This window comes from Nelumbo nucifera, chromosome 5 (assembly GCF_055504915.1).
Source record: "Nelumbo nucifera cultivar China Antique chromosome 5, China Antique-T2T, whole genome shotgun sequence".
NCBI lineage: Eukaryota > Viridiplantae > Streptophyta > Magnoliopsida > Proteales > Nelumbonaceae > Nelumbo > Nelumbo nucifera.
The window spans coordinates 16,937,977-16,959,437 of record NC_142653.1 but is presented as its reverse complement, the minus strand read 5'-3'; the positions used below and the strand labels follow the sequence as shown (position 1 = coordinate 16,959,437).

Genomic DNA, 21,461 nt, shown 5'->3' with positions numbered 1-21,461 from the left:
TTAAAAAATTGAAAAACGGTCAAAACCGTTCAAATGATTAACTGGCCGGTTCAGCGATTTGCTAACCAAAATCAATGGTTTTGGGGGAAAAAACGGTTTTGAAAGAAAATGATACCAATCAAGTGATGGTTCCCGATTTTTCCGGTCTGGTTTTAAAAACATGGTCTAAGCCCATTTAAATCTTAATAAGTGTTCAACTTGATAAAGGGATGGGCCGGGCGTAGCACCTATAATAAGGCCTGAGTGTGGGCCTGAAATATAAGATCAGCCCGGGTTTCAGGCCTATAAGTATAATAAAAAAATATGTATTATATGTCTCAAACTAAACGCATTCAATTCATATTTTATAACCCGGCCCATAAATTGTGGGCTGGGTTACAAACGTACAAGTGAGAAATGATGTGCCCAGCCCAGATTTCATGCAAGTAAAAAGTCTTCTCACATATCTCAGCGGTGTAATAAAAAAGGGTTCGAGACATGACACCAGAAAATATCTCGGATATATTTATATTTATTCATGGTGAGATATTCCCAATATAGGATGAGAATTCTATCGCCGCTGATGTGCCATTTAGTAGGGAATTGTAATTTTTCATTTGACTGTGGACTTTTTAGGGAAAATCCGTAAATTGGGAGATATGAGTTGATTTTCCACATACGTAGTTACGTACGCACACCGTACATGCCTTCCCATTGCTACGTAAGGGTTCGTTTGTTTGCACCGACTGGTTGTCTGATATCTAAAGAAATGATTATTTATTTATTTTTTACTTTTATTACATTCGCTTTGTAGTGAAAACAGTTCAATTATATTTTTTTTTGGAAAATTCTTAATTAATACTCTGTACTTTGGTGGCTTAATGCCACTTTGGTCAAAATGCAACAATTTAATATCTAAACTTTCAAAATGTATCAATTAAGCACCTATCATGGCATTTTGAAAAGATACAAATGTCCTTCGAGTATCATCTATTTTTTTTTTTTACGAATAATCCAAATATTGATAAAAAATAAACAGTCCCAAATCATTGCTTCTTCTATTCAAGAAAGTTGAGGTCACTAAAACGTCTCCTTGAGAGGTGACCTAAACTTTCTTATATAGAAGAGAAAAATAATTTAAGATTATTCATTTTTTATCAATATTTAGATGGTTAATAAAATAAATAGATGATACTTAAAGGGCATTTGTTCTTTTCAAATTCTACTTAACATAGCGTCGATAGATATTAAAATTAACACATTTTGAAAATTTGGATACTAAATTGTCACATTTTAAAATTCAAGACTAAACCCACAGTACAGGATACTAATCGGAAATATTACTTTTTTACAGTTTCATTAACATGGACAAAGCAGAAAAGCAAAGAAGCAAACTTTGGCTGTTGACATACTAAAGTCCACAGTCAAATAGTTTACCAAACGCCACCTAAATTTATATGTAGCTCTAGAAAACCGTTGAGCGCAGGGAAGCGACATTAATAAGAAGTTGGTTGACCCACTCACCTAGAACGATTAATGCTTATTTGTTTATTGCTCAATTTTAGTCTTAACTCTGAACTATCAACTCGAGCTCATCGGCCCTCCAAGACTCAACTTCTCAGCGCTGCTATTGGTCTATATATATTACTTCAGATCTCCAGTCTCTCGTTAGTCGTGGAAGGAAAGCTCCAGCTTACAGATTGTTCTAATGGCGGGGTTCTTGTCGTTCATCAGACGCCTTTACTTTAGTGCTTACAACTGGGCTGTTTGTTTTGGCTGGCAAGTTTAATTCTTACGAGTCCAATTTTTTCACTTTCCAGAAGCTGGATTTTTTTTTCCTTATTTTCGTTCAACTGTGTTTTGTGATTGTGAACTATTGAACAACTGTCTGATTGGTTTCATTTGTTTCGATTTGTATGGTCTCAGGTGTCAAGTTTTGTATTTTGCCTTGAAAACTTTGAGGGAATCCGGCTATGAACATGTCTACGACGCAGTTGAAAGACCACTTCAGCTCGCTCAAACGGCGGCCATTTTGGAGGTACTGTAAATTTTCTTCTTAACTTCTTGACACGAAAGTGTTTGTTTAATTTTCTATGTGATTAATCTTTTATTTCTTGTTTCTTTTAATTTTGGCTCAGATTATTCATGGGCTCCTAGGTGAGAAGCATATCCTCTCTGTTTTTTTTTTTGGGGGGGGGTTAACGCTTTTGTGATCTAAGAAATAACCTTTTTTTTCTCTTCTTTTTCTTTTTGATCTGACAAAAGGGTTGGTGAGATCTCCAATTACCGCAACATTGCCGCAGATTGGTTCGAGATTGTATTTGACTTGGGCTATCTTATATAGTTTTCCCGAGGTAATCTCTTTACCATCCATAATTTATGTCGGATAGTAAGAAAAATTTCCACTAACAATATGAAGCTTTTCTTGACAGACTCGGACGCATATGCTTGTTAGTTCTCTGGTCATCAGCTGGTCTGTCACAGAGGTACTAAGGTCTTAGGGTTTTATTTTCCATAAAATTTCATCTCCATTGTGGAAAAACAAATTCATTTGCTTATTTTAATGTCCAATCTCGTGCTTCTGTTGGTAGCATAGGCTAAGGTACATAACATGGGGATACATTGTTTCAAATATAGCTTAAATTTCCCTTGTCACCGTTTGAATGTTATTCCTGTGTAGTTTATGCGTAGCCTTATCCTTAGTGCACTCAAATAGATTTTTTAGTCTTTGTTTGTATTATTTGATTCTCATATCTTTTATTTGATGATCATTTTGTACTTTAGAATTTTAGATAGCATTGTGTTGTACCAATTCACGTGAGACATTGATCTGCTGTTTGGTACTTGCTCAGAAGAAAATCCCTGTATTAGATCTCATGCAAAATGGCAATTTTAATTCTCATTTCTACTCTTGCAGATGAACATGAGTGACACCCAGAGGGGAAATATATATCCATAACATACAATTTCTTATGGCCTGGTAGAAACAGTACACTTAGTTGGTTAATGGCTGTTGTCCAATTTATAATGGTTAACTGATACCAGTGAACTGGAACAAGTGCTTGTAACTTATACAAAAGGGGAAAAGAGAATAAGTGCTTGCACATGGTATCCATTTTTTATTATGCTTTCACATGTCATTGCCATGATTATAGAAACCTAATGCTGGTCTGATTTTGTGATTATTGTTCACAATGCAATGGTGAATAGTTTTTCATGGCTTGTACATGCAGATTATTCGATATTCTTTCTTTGGCATGAAGGAAGCGTTTGGCTTTACACCTTACTGGCTTTTGTGGCTCAGGTATAACTTGTCCAATTAACATGGTAGTAATTGAGTTCTTAGAAGTTATTTCATCAACACCAAATTGATAATATGCAGGTACAGCACCTTTCTGATATTGTACCCAACTGGAATTTCCAGTGAAGTGGGTCTAATATATATTGCTCTGCCATATATCAAGGTGAAGTTCTTTTTCACTATTTACTGTTTTTCTTTTTGACTGATATCATATGGAAGTTTTATTATGATTATATTATAAAAATCATAAGTATGTAATAAGATAATACATTTTCCAACTAGAAAAACAATGAAATTTACAAACATGTACCTCCCCCAGAATAATAGCTAATCCCTCCCAGAATATTACTTGTGTAGATAATTAAGTTCCTCAAAGATTAAATACCAATCTATTAAAAACTAGCTTAAATGCAATTTCTTGGGAAGAATTGCTTCTTGTTTTCAAAAATTATCCTATTTCTCTTCTTTTCATATTCTTCATAGAGACAGAAGAAGGAATCATTTTCCCAAGAACACAAACCTGGATTTCAAAAGGAACACTAATTGCACTGTAAGAGATATCAATCATCATAAAAACATATGAATGAAAGAAGCTTTACAGAGGTGATTTTAAAGCTAAGTTTAAACTCCAATGGACTGATTCTAGTTATTTTTTATCCCTGATTATATTTACTCAAATTTATTAGATTTTATACAAAATATTTGATTCTAAGCGAGTAAATTGCTATTTTCCACTAAATGCATGTGGCAACTTCTCAAGTGTCTATAATTAGACCTGTTCACGGGACGGGACATGACGGGTTTGGGTCAGGCTTTATCTCTATATTAACAGTATATATTCAGGCTCGGGCCTGAGCCCGGCCTGACCATTGGGCCTAGGTCTTGATCTCGAGTCTGGCCCTCATATAAAGCCCGAAGCCTGGGCCCAAGCTCAAAGCTCATCCAGAAAATAAGATTTTTTTTTCTATTTTTTTAATTCAATAAAAAACTAATTTATTTATATTAAAAGACCTCAAAACCCAAAAATAATAAAACATCTCACTATGGCTTGAAAAACAAGAAGGGGAACAAAGAAAATAACATATTATATGTATATTTTTATTATATAAAATACATTTATTGCTATATAGTATATTATGAAGTCGGGCTTGGGTCGAGCTTTTTTGAGATAGCCTGAGCCCAGCCCAAAAAAACTCAGATCTGTTTTTTGGACCCGAGCCTGAGCCTGAGACCGTGGGCTTAAATTTATGTCCAAGCCCAACTTAGAATGGGCCGGGCTGGGCCATCCCGTTGGGCTACCCAGCCCATGAACGGGTCTATCTATAATCATCTGAAAGCCCAATGGATCATTTAAAAAATCTTAATGGAGGCAGTAAGTTGTTCGTTAATGTTTCGGATAATCAAGCTGTTATAATCAATGTGCCTGCTATTTCGGCTTGCTAGACATCATGATAGATGATCTGACAGGCTTAGGTATAGATCCTAAAATACTGAGTTTGAATGTGCTGGTGCATAAGCAATCATACTTTTTGGTTGAATACTAGTATGGCCTACATACCAAGGATTGCAGGCTATACCTAGATATGCCCTGGACATACTATGGATACAGAGTGGTTCCAGGATTCTACGCTGAAGATTGAAGTATCCAACATGGATCAAACACATTTTGAAGTATCTGGGTAACATTAATTATAGCATGGACACTTTTGAGACTTGGAAAAGCTCTTTGTTGGAGAGTAGCGGGTTATATGTTGTTCTTTTATTCATTTAGTGGTTTTTCTTTTCTTTTTTTTTTTTTTTGCATTGTATCTGCATTTTCTTCTCTGCAACTTATGGATAAGACATGGAGGATCCTTGGAGGAGGCAAGTTTTGCTGTAAATATTCCAGTCTCATGTCAATGCATAACTGTGCTGTACTCTCAACTGAGGCTTGTTTTTATTTGGGGGAAAATTACCTTTTGATCTAATGAACTAGGCGATTTTCCATGTAGTTTGAAATACAGTGGTTAATCTTGAAAGGACATCTCTCTCTATGTGCCCCTTCATACAGTACTTAGTTTTAAGAATCCTTTACCAATTTTCAAGAAGAAGTTTAACCCATTCTATCCATGGAAGAAGTTTCATAGTCAGGGTCAATGCATTGTTTCATTATAATCTGTCTTTCATTATGAACATCTTGTCGAACTCTACCCCTGGATCGGCCAATTACTTGGCAGATGATATGGTGAGGGTTGGGTGGGAGAGGAGTGTTCTATCCTCTATATTGGGCACCCCCTTCCACTGAGTGGTTATAGGCGGAGTTCTTTTTGTTTCATTATAATCTGTCTTTCATTATGAACATCTTGTCGAACTCTACCCCTGGATCAGCCAATTACTTGGCGGATGATATGGTGAGGGTTGGGTGGGAGAGGAGTGTTCTATCCTCTATATTGGGCACCCCCTTCCACTGAGTGGTTATAGGCGGAGTTCTTTTTGTTTCTTTATTTGTCTGTAACTGGGCATTTAGGTATTAAAAGGAATATACTTTATCTTTTCCTGAAGATGGGCCTTACCTTCTACTCGGGATTCTGCAGGGATCTGAAAAGTATTGCATAAGGATGCCAAACAAATGGAACTTCTCTTTTGATAACTTCTATGCAGCAATTGTTACCCTTGGAATCTATGTCCCAGGCATGCACCTCTTTTTTTCATTTTTGCTGGATCATACCTTTACAGTTGGCTTGTTGATTTGTTGTTTACTTATTGTTTCTTATTATAACCTAAATGCAGGCAGCCCACACATGTACCAGCATATGCTTGGGCAGAGGAAGAAAGCTCTCTCCAAATCTAAGAGGGAGTAGTCACCTAATAGGACTCTTTTCTTCTTTTTTCCCCCTCTTCTTCCCACTGCCACTCCAAGTTTCTTTTGTTAATCAGAACATCTTCTCTAATGGTTTACTAGTATGGATTCATTTTGGTATTAATTGCCCCAATCTAGCCTTCTCTGTCTGGACTAAATTAGCATATTACATTATTACTTGCCTATTTTTCTACAGTGATGCCTAAAATCCTACAAGACCTTCATACTGATGGTTGTGTCACCATATACGAAAGGATGATGTAATACTATGGTTAAATCATTTCTATGAAAAGATGCATTTGAATCATAAATGATCAATTAATGAAGCTGGTGTTATTGATAAAAAAAAATCATAAATGATCAAATTTAAAATGTATTGTTATAAACTCTTCATAAGAGAAAAGAATCGTATCCGCATTAGAGAGGTTTTGCATAGGTAGCAAGACAGTTTGGGTTTGAACCAACCAACCATGGTTGATCTCAGCCCACCATCAATTGTTCCCATAATTGATTTGTAAACCCAAATGAATGACACCAATCGTGTTAGTTGCATGAGTTATTCTCTCCTTTATATTATTGAGAATGAGTATATCATTCTTCATTTTATTTTCTTCTTTAATTTTTTTTCATTCTATCCCCCGTTTCTTTCTTATAATTGCCTTTATTAGCCCCCTAATCCTATTATCATTCTATTTCTATATATTGCTGTTGGATTGCCATTCTTTTATTTTCTTATTTTTAAATAACAAATGTACTGCTTTCCAAGGAAATTATCCAAGTCCTTGGCATATTAACGAAATTGCATAACATGTTTCAAGTTTGTATTTTATTCCCAATGAAGTGTCATTTTATTAGATTCTCTTTAATTAAAAATTGAAAAACAAAATTATAATTTCCTTCTTCTGGGCTTTTGCTTCTAGATTGATCAAAAATATATTCTCAATGCATATTTTATTTGTTTCCTAGTAAGAATCAGGTGAATTATTGCTTGGCTTGGTGGGCATGAAAGGTTATCATGGTGAAGAGAATTTTAGATTTAGCGTAAAACTTGCATGTGAAGTTACCAAGGTCGTAATATCGAGGCTTGAACTTTTTTTTTTGGAAAAGCAGAAAAGTTGTAAGATCAGCTTGTATCATTGAAAAGTCAAAATTTGCCCTTTTGCTTTTATGTTATGATCTCTAAGAAATATCTATTTTATAATTTCCCCCTTCGAAAGAATCTTCTTGGTACTTCTAGATGTTGTTAAGATTGAACATTCCTTTCTTTATTTAATTATTATTTATTAATATAAGAATTCATAAACAAATGCATTAAAACATTAAAATAATCACAATATATTACCCTATTATTAATTAATGAAAAATTTATTCAAAAGATTAAAATAAAATAAAATAAAATATACTTGGTTATCTAAAATATAATGTAAAAACAGATAGTTATGTAAAATATAACAATTATATTTTAAAACATTTACAAAAAAAAATATTAACAAACTAGAAAATTTAAAAATAATAAAAACATCCGGATGATGAGAAGATATAATTATCATTTGGACCTCTAAAAAACATCTGACCATGTTCACTAGTTGCCCAGCCTCAGAGCAGTTTGGATGCTTCTCTAGAGATAGGAGGTTTGGTTCAGAGATGACACCCAACGACCGAAAACCAATCTGAAACAAAACCAAAATAGAATTTACACTCGGCCTATTTGCACTTCCATGAATTTACTCAACACAGCCTTATGAACTTTTCTTCAACTTTCTGTTTCTCTCTTATTTTCTGTCAAACCAAACTCACACTTTCCTTTTTTTTTGAATTATCTTCATGAAGAAGTTGAAGTGTAGTAAAAACCACTGGAACCAGTTTACTCGAACTGAATTCATTCATCATTATCATCACCATAATTATAATTAACCATAATTAACCATTATGTTATATTCTCTTTATTTGATTACTAATAAAACGACTTTAGTGAAAATGGTATAGCAGAAAAGTTAAACACAGCCTTCTTGCTATCTTTACCTATTGAATTGACAAGTATCAATAGCATAGCAGTACAATGCATGCATCTGGATATATTACAATTTGCAAAAGAAGCTCTCCAATCAAAAATGTTCTTTCAGACTTTACGATGCTATTCAATATATTATCCAATTATCACTTCTATATCAGATTTTGCCAGGCTTCTTGGAAAATTAATGCAGTAAGAAAGCGGAAAATTTTCATTTGTTTACTGTAAAAATGAAAAGGGTTTGGAGCAGAAAACCATCTATTACAAAGCTTCCAGAGTGGTCTTCTATCTACCACTTGTTTCCTCTGATGAGCTTCCAGAAGGAGCTGGAAATAAAAATCTCAGACTTCCCATGAAGGTCCCAGAAATACATCAACTAAATAACCTATCTGTTCTTCATAAAAATTAATAAATAATTCAAGGAAAATGTAATGAAGAATAAAAAATTAAATAAAAGAAATATAAAGGGAAAAAGCACAGCAGTGAAGGCCCTTGGGGCTGCTCCAATAATGCTTTTAGGCTGTGAGGACGGCATCAAATTTCATTCTTCAGAAGCAGCACTGGCAGCACTCAGATCCACAGTAAGATCGAGAGTCTGAAACATGAGACAATGAAATTCATTGATATAAACACTTGTTGGATACTTAATCTTGTGATAATATTCTTTCCATATCTACACTGGAGCTACATCTATTATTGTGGCCACTTTGTGAACCTCAAATTTATAGACCATCAGTGTGCTTAAAAATATATTGTGGACCTACGAAGAATAATCAAGCTCAAGTCCATAACAAGTTTTGTAACCAGGTTTAAATCCAATATTAGGCCTATACCTACCTAATCCCAAGTCCAAACCCAAATACAACCCCATGTCCAAATCCAGGTTCATGATCTATTTGCCAAATCACATTCCTTGGACTATGAATCTACTAATAAGGTGAGGAGGCCAGGCTGGTCCAAGTTGAGGTCAGCTTTGGTAAATTCTAGCTTACATATTTTGTGTTCATAGTGAGAAATGCTTTGAGGACCCATAATTTAACAATGTATATGACACTGAGCAGAGCAGAATGGTTGAACAAGATTCATGTAGGATGTAGCTATAATTTGATAATGGATATAGGTCAAGTTGAGCCATTAGGCCCTTTAGATGGACCAAGGCCAGACAATTCCCAGCCTAAGCTCAACTTTGGGCCAAAGATGGCTCAATCTCAGTCATAGTTTAACAAGCCAAGCCAGCCCAACCCAAACTCAGGCTAGGCCAGTCAAGACTCAACCCAGGGGCCATTTCTTGGTGTAATGGTAAGACTGGCTATTTTGTGCAAGAAGATACCAAATGTTAGATATCCATTGTATCCCTCCTGAGACCCTCAATAACCGGGGTCAACATTGGGTAATGGTGCTACTGTCTTATGTTTCTAAAGTTCATGAACATTGTATTGACAAATGGAAAAGGTGAATCTTTTGGTACACTAAAAAATATGGAAATTGGTAAGGTTAGAATCAGAAAAAACTTGGGATTATGTAAAGTATACTAGAAGATGAAAACCGCGTTTGTATATATATTTAAGCCTAAGAAATGGGAAAGAATTACTGTAATTATAGCATGCGAGTCTAGAGTGTTCCCAGTGTCCCTGTAATAGGGGTCTAATTTATGTGTTTAGTTTAAGCAATCAAATGAAATGGAAAAGAGAATTTCTTAAGCAGTTCATGCCTTTTTGATGTTCTTGCTTCATGTAATCCCTTTCAGAGGTGAGATGCATCTTGTTGATTGGTATGACTTCAAAATTAAAATACAGTTCCAAGGTGAGACTGAAAATTCTAGCTGTAGGCTGTGTGGGTTAAAAGTTCTCCTTTGTTTCTCTTGGCTATCAAATTTAGTTGCATACTTCCATATTATCTCCTCTAGAGATGGTATTGTCCATACTCATTTTTGGCCAACTTCATTCTTCCACGTTGGATTTTTGTTCCCAGTTGCATTTTTGGTATCAGAGCTGCCCTCATTGCATTGGATAGATTGATTTATGAGAAAGGCCACAGGGATTATGAGAACAGCCTTGTGCATAAAACAATGAAATCCAAGGTTTCTTTTCTTCTTCTTCTTCTTTTTTTTGGTAAAACCCATTAAATTACTTATTTAAAGTTGTAGGTTCTTCATTGTGAATTATCATGGCAAACTTTCCAAGGAGCCTTTCTTGTCATGGTTATGAGACACATCATGTTCCACGATGCCCAAAGCAAAGGAAACTATTTTAAAGGCTACATGCAACTTTAGCTGCACATAAAAGTCAAAGGTTCTTGTATTTATTATTTGTTTCGTCAAAAGGAGACTATGTATTTAAATGAAATGTAACTCTAATCAAAATAGAGGATTACCTTTCCAGTTATCTGGCTGTACATGGCAATGACATCTTTTACTGTGGACTCAAAATGTGTCGTTGCATCGTAACTCTGCAACCAATTCCATTTTAATATACAATACAACTGTTAAGTCTCAAAAAAGCAAATAGAAAGAAATCCAGTTTGCATATTTTGTGCGAGGAAACTGTTATAGTGATGCCAAGAGGCTTTGGTATGGGCCACCTGACATCATGATCTATGGGACATTGAAAATTTTAATGTAATTGAAAAATATAGTTCTTACATAAAGAAAGAGAAAAGTGAAGGGGAGAAAGCAAGAAAACAACTATTCAGCTCACAGCAATGATGAAAAGGTGCCCAACTTTGGAAAATTCATTTTGGAAAACAAGGCATTATTTGGTAACATTTCCTCCATTTTTCAATCTCCAAGAATCAGAAAATAGTTGTTTTTATTGTTCCCCTGGAACAGAAAAGCAAGATATCTTTTTTTTGTCCTTGTGACATTACCAAACACAACTCAAGTTGTTGTAACTAATTAAACTTTGAAATGTTAGCTGTAGTACCATGTAACCATCTGTAGTAAAGACAACTAAATACCAGTTAAACGTCCAAAAATCAGGATTGCTGCCCCCTAAGGCCCTAATTTCTAGAATGAAAAACAACCACAACTTCACTTTTGCTGCGGATTGCCATGGATCAGTCAAAACAAAGATATGTCGCTCGTATTTTCATGCTTCCAAACAAGTTCAACATATTCAACAAGAGTGAATTCCCAAATGTTCAACATGGATATGTTTTAGATGGCCTGCAGTGCTGCTGCAGCAAGAGTGAATACCCCTAAATTGAACACATCATCCTTGTTTTTCTATGGTGAAAGAGATCACCAAAAGTTAAAAAGGTAGACATCCCACATTTAGAAACTCAAACACTTTGAAGATGTACTTGTTCCTAGGTTTGAGTCTTCTGCGTTCAAATAATCTCTACAAGAAAACAATAAATGGGCAATCATATTCACCTCAGTATGCAATATGGATTTGTACTTACAGTAGATATGAAGCAATTGTCAGCATCATGATTGTTGATGGGTTCGTATCTGTCATAAATGTCAAAAAACATCTCATCTACAGGCCCAAGTAGACCTATACCAGGCTTCAATTCTACTTCTGGCTGATCAGTCTCTGCTTCTGTTGACACAAAAGCAATGTATTTCCCTTTTGGAGCTACATTGTGAGCATAAGAGCAGCAGAACAGGTACCTATAGCAAACATAGATTCAGGAAGAAAAATATTTTAGCTGTAGGGGTTTGGATAGTAATTTGGTTTTTTCTTTTTCTTTCCATTTCTAATCACTTCATACAATTCTCAGTCAACTTAGAATATGGACATAAGCTTGCTCTCTGTGGCAGATGATTTGATGTCCATTGTTAGGCTCAGATTCTGTAGACTAAGGTGTTGCTAATGTTTAATTACTGTAATTGTATCTAATTTTATCATAACAGAAAAATGACCTTTAAACTGGAAAAAAGAGAGACCTATTTAAAATGTGACACTTGCCATCAATACTGTTTTACAGATGATGGATTTAAAACCCATAATACTAAATTCCCATATATATATATATATTCACAGAAACAAAGATACATGAATTCATAGACATCATATGAATCATTGCCAGTAACCATTTATCTAGTATTACAAGAAATCCAGGAGGAAGTTAGTATACATACATATCTGACTTACGCCCGAGTTGTTTCTGTGGCAAGATAACTTGGACAGAGTGGGAGTCACTGGTATGTGGGATAGGGTGGCTCATTATACATATAGCACGAGCAACTCTTCCAACCTTTCGAACCTGTTGCAGTGGCAGGGTATTTGCAACTCAAAAGCCTGTTATGAAAGACTAGTGAAAGCCAACTTTCAATACCACTGCTTATAGATAGTAGAGTGGTCATATTCTACCTTGTCAGGCAAATAGGAAGGATCACACACAACTTTCTTGCATTTGGCAGTTTCTCCTTCAGATGTCACGCCAAAGGCTTTTCCATCTGAATCAAACTCTACCTGACAATCTCCAGTACAAGATATTGTTAGAAGGTGCTAGTGGTCTGACGCTACTATATTTATAGATCATGACTCCCTAACAGATGAAAGTTCAATTCCCAAGTCAAAATCTTGCTCCTCATTTTTATTCTGTGAAGGTACCAATATACAGGGTGAATGGTAGAAACAACATACAATGAGCCGACCGAACTTTGTCATGTCTTGGTTCATTCAACTAAAATATTCCTATATTTGTGTTCGAGTTTGAGTTTAATAGTGTGTGTGTGTGTGTGTATCAAACCAAGGTTGTGAGCCTTTGAGCCGAATATTTTATTGGTTGAATTTGAGTTTGAATAACTAATCAAACTTACACTGAGATTCAAACTTGATTAGCATTGAATTCGAATCGAGCCTAATCGGACTTGAGCATGAACTTTTCGATTAAAGCTTGATTTGATTGCACTCCTATTTTATAGAAAAGGATCCCGCACTATTGTAATTTTTCCCTATGTCTTTCTTTGATTAAACACAAAATCTAGCACAAAAAATCCAGTGCTATGCCAATTTTCACCCCTTTATCTCAGTCAGGTGCCATTAATTTTCTGAATGACAGGAGTAATTATATATTCACCAGGAAATAGGGTTTGAATCCCTGCATATAGGATAGAAACAGTAAGCCCATTTTATCATTTTCCAGATGTTACCTTGCACTCTGGTTTGTTGAGCATGTAAGTACCACCATATACAGCACTTAAACGAGCAAATGCCTGCATATTTTGACACATACCATGTCAAAGATATTAAAAAGATAACCGTACAAATTCTCTCAGTTAGATATGAAAACAAACCTGGGGCAATTCACCTAGTCCATAAAGTGGATAAATATATGGAGATCCTCCTTGGAAACGTGCTAGAGACTCGGCATATAGCTTTTCAAAACAAAGGCCAAAATAGATATCTGATTATAAATCCAACATTGTGCAAAAATATGTTCCAAGAAAAGAAATAACTTCAAGGTTAGTTTACTAAATTTCTATACCAATGCTTGAAAGGTTAATCTTATGGTACTTATTCAATATCATATCATAGGCTCATTTACCATATTCTAAATTATTGTTCCTTTCCCATGGCTAAGAAATGGAAATGAGGTCGTTGTCTTTGGTTATTAACTAGGGAAAACATATCTCTTAATTTAAAAATAAAATGAACAAGTGAAACCTTCCATTCTTTCAAAGACAAACATCAAACAGTAAGAGGAACAAAATGGAATTCCCAACTGCTCTAATACCTATTATGGGCCACTGTTGTGGTGCACTGGCTATAACAGGGAAACTGTGGTTACATTATTTTTTTGAAGAGGTAATTCATTAATTGAAGCAAATAGGGCATGGTATACATTTTTTTGATCAATAACTGAATGATATTCATTAAATAAAAATCAAGAAATTACAAGGAGAGGAGGGGAGATAAACTCTCTTAGCTCCCTAAAGAGGTGAAACAAAAATTACAATATAGCCCAGAAAAAGTTGCTTCTTCCCACCCCTTGCTTGGCCAAAACATCAGCCAAACAATTAGCATCTCTCTTAGTCCGATGCAGCTGAATTTCCATGCCTTGAGGGGCATGGTATACAATTACTTCTTGGATATCATTTGATAAGAATTTTATAACTCCAAAAGTTTCTCTATCTTACCTAAAACACATATAATCTAGCTTACACTGCTGGCTATGAGTATCTATCATCATCTAAGCCTTATCCCAACTATATGGGGTTGGATACATGAATCCTGTTTCACCATTCCGTTTTGTTAGCCATTCCCATTGTTAAATTATGAGCACTTAAAATCATTTCTTACTATTTCAGCTATGATAAAGTATTTATACTGGAATAAAATGTTCATAAACTACAAACATTGACAATAGTGTATGAGTCAATGAGCTCAATGAATTCAAAACTACTAAATAGATAATTAAGATGGAAGAGAAGTGTATTATGATTTTCACCTTTATTCTCTTCACAAAATCCATTGCAGGCTCATCTATGTACCTATCATCTATATGGAGTGCCAAAGCATGACCAATAAAGTCAACCGTGTTGTCTTCCAACCCATATTTCCTACACAAAACAAACAACACTTTACTGTTAAACAATATCACCCATAATTCACGCCCAAGTAGAAGATAGACACTGAAAAAAAACCTTGTGATGGACTTCTTTAGAAAAACGATGTTGGCATTATTAAAATGACAAGGGGCATTAACTGAAAAAGTGAAGTAATCAATAAAGCATGTATTGGAAACATCGACATTGTGCTGTTTGGCTTTTGGGGTTGGAAGATTAAAAAGGAAATAAAAGAAAAGAGTTTGGAAAAGTTTGTGGATGTTCTTACTGAGCTGCTGAGGTTCAAATCCAATCTTTCACTTTCTTACCCCCCCCCCCCCCCCCCCAATGAAAGAGTTTATTCGGGCCAAGAAAAGCTACAGAAAGAGAGGAAAGTAAGTCAACTCATAAAAATAAGCTAACATTCTAGGTTCCACTGCATAGTCCAGAGAAATCAGTGGAGAACTTTTTGAAATCTTCGATACAATAAGTATATCCTCCTCCAAATATTTTCTTCCTTCCTATTTAACTATTCCCTATAGTCTCTTACAATTGTGAAAATCTTGGTCTTCCAAACCAACTATATCAGAAGACTTAGGTAGTAACCTAAAGCAAAACAAGATTCTCTTAAAACCTGTAAAATTTTAAAGATACAAATTATCCATAATGCCCTTACTGAACTTAGAACTTAAAGCTCTAAAGAAATTTCTGCAAAATTCTAAGCTGTCTGTTCACCTAATTTCTTAGGCTTGAGGCCATCAACAGGCCCTTAAATGTGCAGTTCCCTACTTCCCTCTATCATTATTCTTTTGGCTTTGTATTTGAAATATCACCTTTAGAAGTCTGTTTGTATGTTCTTGCATCTACCACAATAGCTTCTAGAACTTTCCAATATTTAGCATTTTAAATTTTAAATTATATTAGTGAAATGCTGTAATCACAAGCCTGGAAGAACCTCCATACAAATCAAAAGAGAATACAGTGTGAAGAATGACAAGGCAAAACTCGTGAACTTGTAGCAATAAACAGCATAGTATGGAAAGGTTTAGCAGCTAATACAGAACAAAATTATCAGAAACATGTAGCTTGAATTATCCTTTGGATGGCATTCATAAAGTGTATTGAATTGTAGAATCTGGACAACATGCTTTAATTGTTGTCAAAATATGATTACTGTCAAATGCCTCTTATTTCAACTACTATAACTAAAAATAGGAGTATACATATCCTAATAATCCTCACATGAAATAGTTCCTTTATTACTATTTTATTTTGGACCATACATGTGGGTGGGTTATGTTGTTCAAAAGCCTAATACACATAACCAGAGAACTATGATGGAGTAGTGGGAAGCACATGGGATGGTGAAATGGAAGGGGAGGGAGAGTGTGCAGTAAATTTGAGAAGAAAGTTAACGTAAACTTGCTGATGGTGATTTTGAATAATCATGAGGCTCTTGGTAAGATCATAATGGACACCCTAGCATTGTCACTCTTTCTATTACCAGGATGCCCTGAGGAATTGAAAACAATTCATGTATGAACCAGCATTCATGTGCTATATTCAACTAGAAGATGGTTACATATTCTTATCTTTTAAGGTACAGGAGAGGACAATAACACATAGAAAATGTTAAAAAGATCAAATGTTTGAATCATGTATTGGAAGGAATGTTCAAGATGAGAGTTTCCTGTCATTTTATGATCAATGCCTTAACAGTGACAGGAACTGGAGCCAAATAACTGCTAAGGAACCAGAATATCTACCTCTGAATGGAATGGGATCTATATTCCATATCACTTATATGTAATAGGAGTGACGGGAGGCTCTCATACCGGATACTTAGCATATATGTGCATTTATTATTAAACATCAACAAGAACATAAAGTCTAGATTCTAGGACACAAAATAAATAAACCTTTCTTTATAAGTTAGTCAAATATATAACTAAAACAATTTTAATTTACACCTATCATTGTTGAATAACTTGTAGGATAACTTAATGTTGGTAAAAAACACAATAATATTTATCATGAATTAACTGTTGCATTCTTAACTAGGAAGAAAAAAGTAATTTTGGGCCAATGACTATTGAATCAACATAAAATTGAAAGAAAGAGACATGAGAATAAGGTAGTTACGAGATAAGATCTTTTGCTTTAACTTTTTTGAGGTCAAGTCCTTCATGAGATTTTGTATCATTCTCTTCATAGTCTTGCACATAAATGAAGAACTTCCTCGCACGACGCTTTTCAAACAGTCCCATGAGTTGTGATTTTAATGCTTCCACATCAGTAGCTGGAACTTTGTGAATCTGGAAATGACAAGAAAGTTTTCTTTTCTAAGCCTAGTTTTAGGAAAGATAAAGACATAAAGTTCAAAATATCTGAACGACAGACTAAATGTTCCTGTTGACAACATATTCAAAGGCTGTAATTTTTGAGGGAAAACAACATACCTTCCCTTTGTTGTACACAAAACTACCATCAACAGCCTTAAAGTTCAGATACTTAGTGACATCAGTGTGGATGAGGACACGAACCAAAGCACCATTTGCCATCATGAACTGCCAAAGCATAGAGTTACTTTCCTCAGAATTGCAAGTGAAACTATAAGAAATAAAACCAGATTAAATGCCAGAAATTTCTCTGCCTCAAGTATATGTAATTCATCTACCTGAAAGAATGGTCAATTACATGGCATATTATTCCACTGTAACATCTTACAAAGCAACTCATTGTATTAAAAGAAAGGGATGGAACCCATGATCAGAAATCCATAATTTGCTTTGTATTCCATTTCATATATAATTCCTGAACACAAGTAAATGTCTAAAACAACTTCATTGCACATGGAAACATAAGATGCATGCGTTACGAGACATTTTGGACTTAGCAGTACATCCTAATAGATCACTTCTTTCTTTATTACTCTTAAAACTCATTAAAATCAGAGAAAATACATTTTTTAATTTTAAGATGACAAGATTATTAAGATGCAATTGGACATCAGCTGATGCTCTGAACCTTTTGGTATTGTTGCTTCCAGGCTTCCTCAATCTAGAGCCATTTTATTTAATGATCAATTGGTAATGAAGAAACTGTAATATGAAAAAACTCCAACCTTTCTCCCTTAACATTTTCTTTATCAATAAACAAAAATACAATGGAAAAATAAAAAGTCTCCAACTTTTTCTGCTAGGAGATGTGGTTCAGACTTTCTAGACCTATTACATTGCCCTTCCCAGAGATTAATTAATTAATTAATACAATAGATTAGTTCAGCCAAGTGTTTCACAAAGTTTTCCTAAGTACTTCCTTAATTTATTGCATCAAAACTAGAGAAAACACTTCACTCATTATTACAATACAAATTTGCTACTAAATGAGATTTCCCCCATTTTTTGAATTACCTGTTAAATCCAGAAATACAAAAGTTTTTTTTTTCCTTTTCACTCTGTCTGAATTTCTGGCTACGCAGTGGTTTGGAAAAGTTAGAAAATCCAGCATGCATTGATCCATTGTGGTTCTCAGATTGCTTATCCTTGATTACTTCATAAAATTTGTATACTTACCCTCACAAGTCTACATCATTGTTGTAGTGCCTCTATCTTGTCCATATATATAAAGGCCATTACCCAATGTTGGTCCCAGCTATCTGGAGTCTTGGGAGGGGTGGACTGGATACAGTCCTAACCTTTGGCATTCTTGTTGGCACAAAGTGGTCACCTCACACTGGAATCTGTGTTCTCATGCCTGACAGCCCAAGATTTTACCATTATACCAGTAATGGCCCCTGTCTTGTCCACATATATCTAAAACTTCATTTGTTACCATTATTCAGGACCCAGAGGTGAAGTTCATATCTGGTTATGCCTTAAAATGTAAGGAAAGTGAACTAATAAGACTTGTGCAATAAAAAACTATTGTAGCACCATGGAGGCCAGGGGGTCATCTTATCTACATAACAAAAGATGCAAAAGTCTCTCAATACCTTAGGGATCATATCAACATTATACTCTCTACTTGAGCCCAAATGTTCTGGAGGCTTGTCATTGCCCCTGAATCGCTTCCAAAGCTACAAAACCAAGCAAAAATGAAACAATATGAATACAAATGTAAATGCATTTCTCAGACAGTAGTCACATGACAACTACAAAATTACCTGGACGAGATTAAGTGAGGTTGATGCTCCTCCATAATAGTCATTCCGGTCCATATGCAACACCTGTTTTGAACAAATAGGATGTAAATGACCAGACCCCTTGTTTTACATAAACCTTTTAAATGCAGGCTAAAGATGAATTCCAAATACCCTTGTGGTATATATAGATGATATGATAAAGTTTTACTTCAAATTATGATGGAAATAAAATGGTTTTAAATAGATTTTGAACAAACCAGATCAGTCTTATTCTAGAAAGTTTATTAAAACTAAATACATTGTAAAAAAGTAAAAAAAAAATACAAAACTAGGACCCAATCAAATTGTATGAATCAGACATATCAAAATCCATTAGTTAAATTGTAGGACTTAAACAATAACTGTAGGATTTGTTTTAGAAAAGGGTTTAGTCATAATATTTGAATTGGAACCTTATAGTTCATGATTTGAATTGTGAATCTTATAATAGATTATAAGATTTTGACAAATCAAGCTATTTTATTTTCCTTTAGGCTGCATTTGTTTTTCCATAAAATGGATGCACCACTTTTCATACTGAAATATTTTCAGCTATTATTATACCATCACTTTTACAGCAAAAAAAAGTTTACAGCGTTTGCTAGTTTTTAATTTGTTTTGGTGTAAATGGAAAGGAAAGCAGACTTCTCATTGTAAAAGGGGCAATATTTGTATCTGAAAATTTTCCATCCGTTTTAGATTGAAACAAAGAGAACTTTCATGATTCTTTTTATTACTCATAAGTCATAAAAAGTCTGCATCCTTGTCAAAAATATATGATGCAGCTGCATAAGGGAAAAAGAGAAAGACAAGAAAGGAGATCTGAAAATGATGGGTATTGAACACTGCCAAACTTAAAAGGCAAATGCTAGATTGGCTTCCCAAGGTGTGGAAAGATTGTATCAACCATCACCTAGTAGGAGATAATACTCAAGTCAAGTCAGCCTTAATCCCAATTATTTGGGTCAGTTACCTTAATTCTGTCCCGCCATTATGCTCTATCAAGAGCCTTGTTTTATGTCAGATAACAACTCTTCAAATAAATCATTTTTTATCACTTCAGACATTTTCTTTGGACTTATCCTAGTTCTTGTAGAGCCTTATGTGGAAAATAATGCCGTACTCAAATAGAAAGAAATTAAGCTAGTATTCTAAATCTATTAAACCAATAAGTCTCAGAGTGTCTATATGGCTCAAACACTAAAATGATGACCAATCCGAATCCCCAACAGCTAAGATCATAGTGTCTTCTTATGAAGTCTTAAACCGAAAAGTGCCATCTTGGATAGGTAGTTGAATAACCTACATTTTACAGCATTTTCATGACATGTGAATAAAGGATCATATATGAGTTCCCCCTTGATTTGTTTAATCAATATTGAAGTTTTGTTTCCTGTAGGCGGTGATTAATCACGGTCATAAATAGATTCGTTAACATCTAAAAGAAAACTAGCTAGTTTCTTGCTTACAAATCCGAAAGGTCTGGACTCTAGATCAGCTTAACATCCGAGCTACTAGGATCAATAGTAATGCAACAACACATATCAATTACCATGATAGAGGTCATGAGTTCTACAAATACAATACGCAACGAGCTAGGATGTCTACTGCAACCTTTAGGCAAGATTAAATCAGGGTTATGAAACCCACTCTGATCAATTTCAACATTGAACGACATTAGCACTTCTAAAAAGATGGATGAGTATTCATTACGTATATATAGAAAAAAAAATCACAAATCAATAATCACCAAAAAAAAGGAAAAGGTAGCGTCGTTCAAATACAACTCCAAGAATGTGCAAAGCAATGGACACCAAGGAAGACGTAAGAAGATGCGTATCTTGTATGCAGTTCTCCAAATTAAACAAAGATTCAAGCACAAGTAGATCATATCTCTCATCGTTGATCGTCGTCAACCGACTAGGAATTCGATGCTGTAAAATCTATGAATGTGCAAGAAGATAATAATGTAGATAGAGGCTTACTTTGAGTCCGTCGACAGAGAGAAGACCACTGAGGATGCATTCCTTGAGACCTGTTCCGAGAACTATGACGTCGTATTCTTCATCCATGGCGACGAGAGTTACAGAGAGAGGCTCAGAGATCGAAGTGAAAGAACGGAAGAGGCAGAGAGAAGCAGTGAATCAGAGAGCAGGTAGGAGAATAGAAGAAGACGAACAGAGCGGGAGAAAAGACCAGAGAGAATCAGTTTTTACGTTAGAGCAAGTCTCCAGCGCGACGTCGCGAGATTACCGTGAAAGTCGGTAAGACCAAGCTCATTTTGAAGTTTGAACAATAATCTCGCACATGCACAACTTTAGGCTGTGTTTGTTTTGATAGCAGGAATGTCGAGGAAAAGCTGGCAAGGAATTTCACCAAATTTGTTAAAAACTTTTCCTCAAACCAAACATAGCCTTAGAAACTACACGCGCATGCATAATTGCATATATGATTCAATGGATGTGCTAAAATTCTGAACATTTTCTACTTTGTAGTTAAGGCCTTGTTTAAAGTGCAATTTCATTTGCACTGATGCAAAAGCATGAGAATGCAAATAAGTTGAGTCCAAAGTTTGGTTTAATTTGATTGTAGGTTTTACTTTGATTTATTTATTTGTAGTGCAGATGACTGTAAAATAAAATTTGAAGCAAA

The 21,461-nt window shown here is 34.9% G+C and overlaps 2 protein-coding genes across 2 annotated transcripts; one reads left to right on the top strand and one right to left on the bottom strand.

Moving 5' to 3' along the window:
* The first annotated feature begins 1,556 nt into the window (after positions 1-1,556).
* On the top strand, positions 1,557-6,445 carry LOC104595487 (very-long-chain (3R)-3-hydroxyacyl-CoA dehydratase PASTICCINO 2A-like). Its single transcript, XM_010256225.3, has 9 exons — positions 1,557-1,758; positions 1,906-2,017; positions 2,118-2,136; positions 2,245-2,333; positions 2,412-2,465; positions 3,213-3,283; positions 3,362-3,443; positions 5,854-5,950; positions 6,050-6,445. The coding sequence occupies exons 1-9, from the start codon at positions 1,688-1,690 to the stop codon at positions 6,118-6,120; spliced, it is 666 nt and encodes a 221-aa protein (XP_010254527.1). The 5' UTR covers positions 1,557-1,687; the 3' UTR covers positions 6,121-6,445.
* Positions 6,446-8,318: 1,873 nt separating this feature from the next.
* On the bottom strand, positions 8,319-20,994 carry LOC104595486 (guanosine nucleotide diphosphate dissociation inhibitor At5g09550-like). The gene is made up of 13 exons (XM_010256224.3): positions 20,795-20,994; positions 18,792-18,854; positions 18,621-18,704; positions 17,086-17,193; positions 16,769-16,941; positions 14,530-14,641; positions 13,376-13,456; positions 13,232-13,294; positions 12,447-12,548; positions 12,215-12,339; positions 11,533-11,743; positions 10,504-10,578; positions 8,319-8,725 (listed from the first exon to the last, which is right to left on the bottom strand). The coding sequence occupies exons 1-13, from the start codon at positions 20,879-20,881 to the stop codon at positions 8,672-8,674; spliced, it is 1,338 nt and encodes a 445-aa protein (XP_010254526.1). The 5' UTR covers positions 20,882-20,994; the 3' UTR covers positions 8,319-8,671.
* Positions 20,995-21,461: the final 467 nt, after the last annotated feature.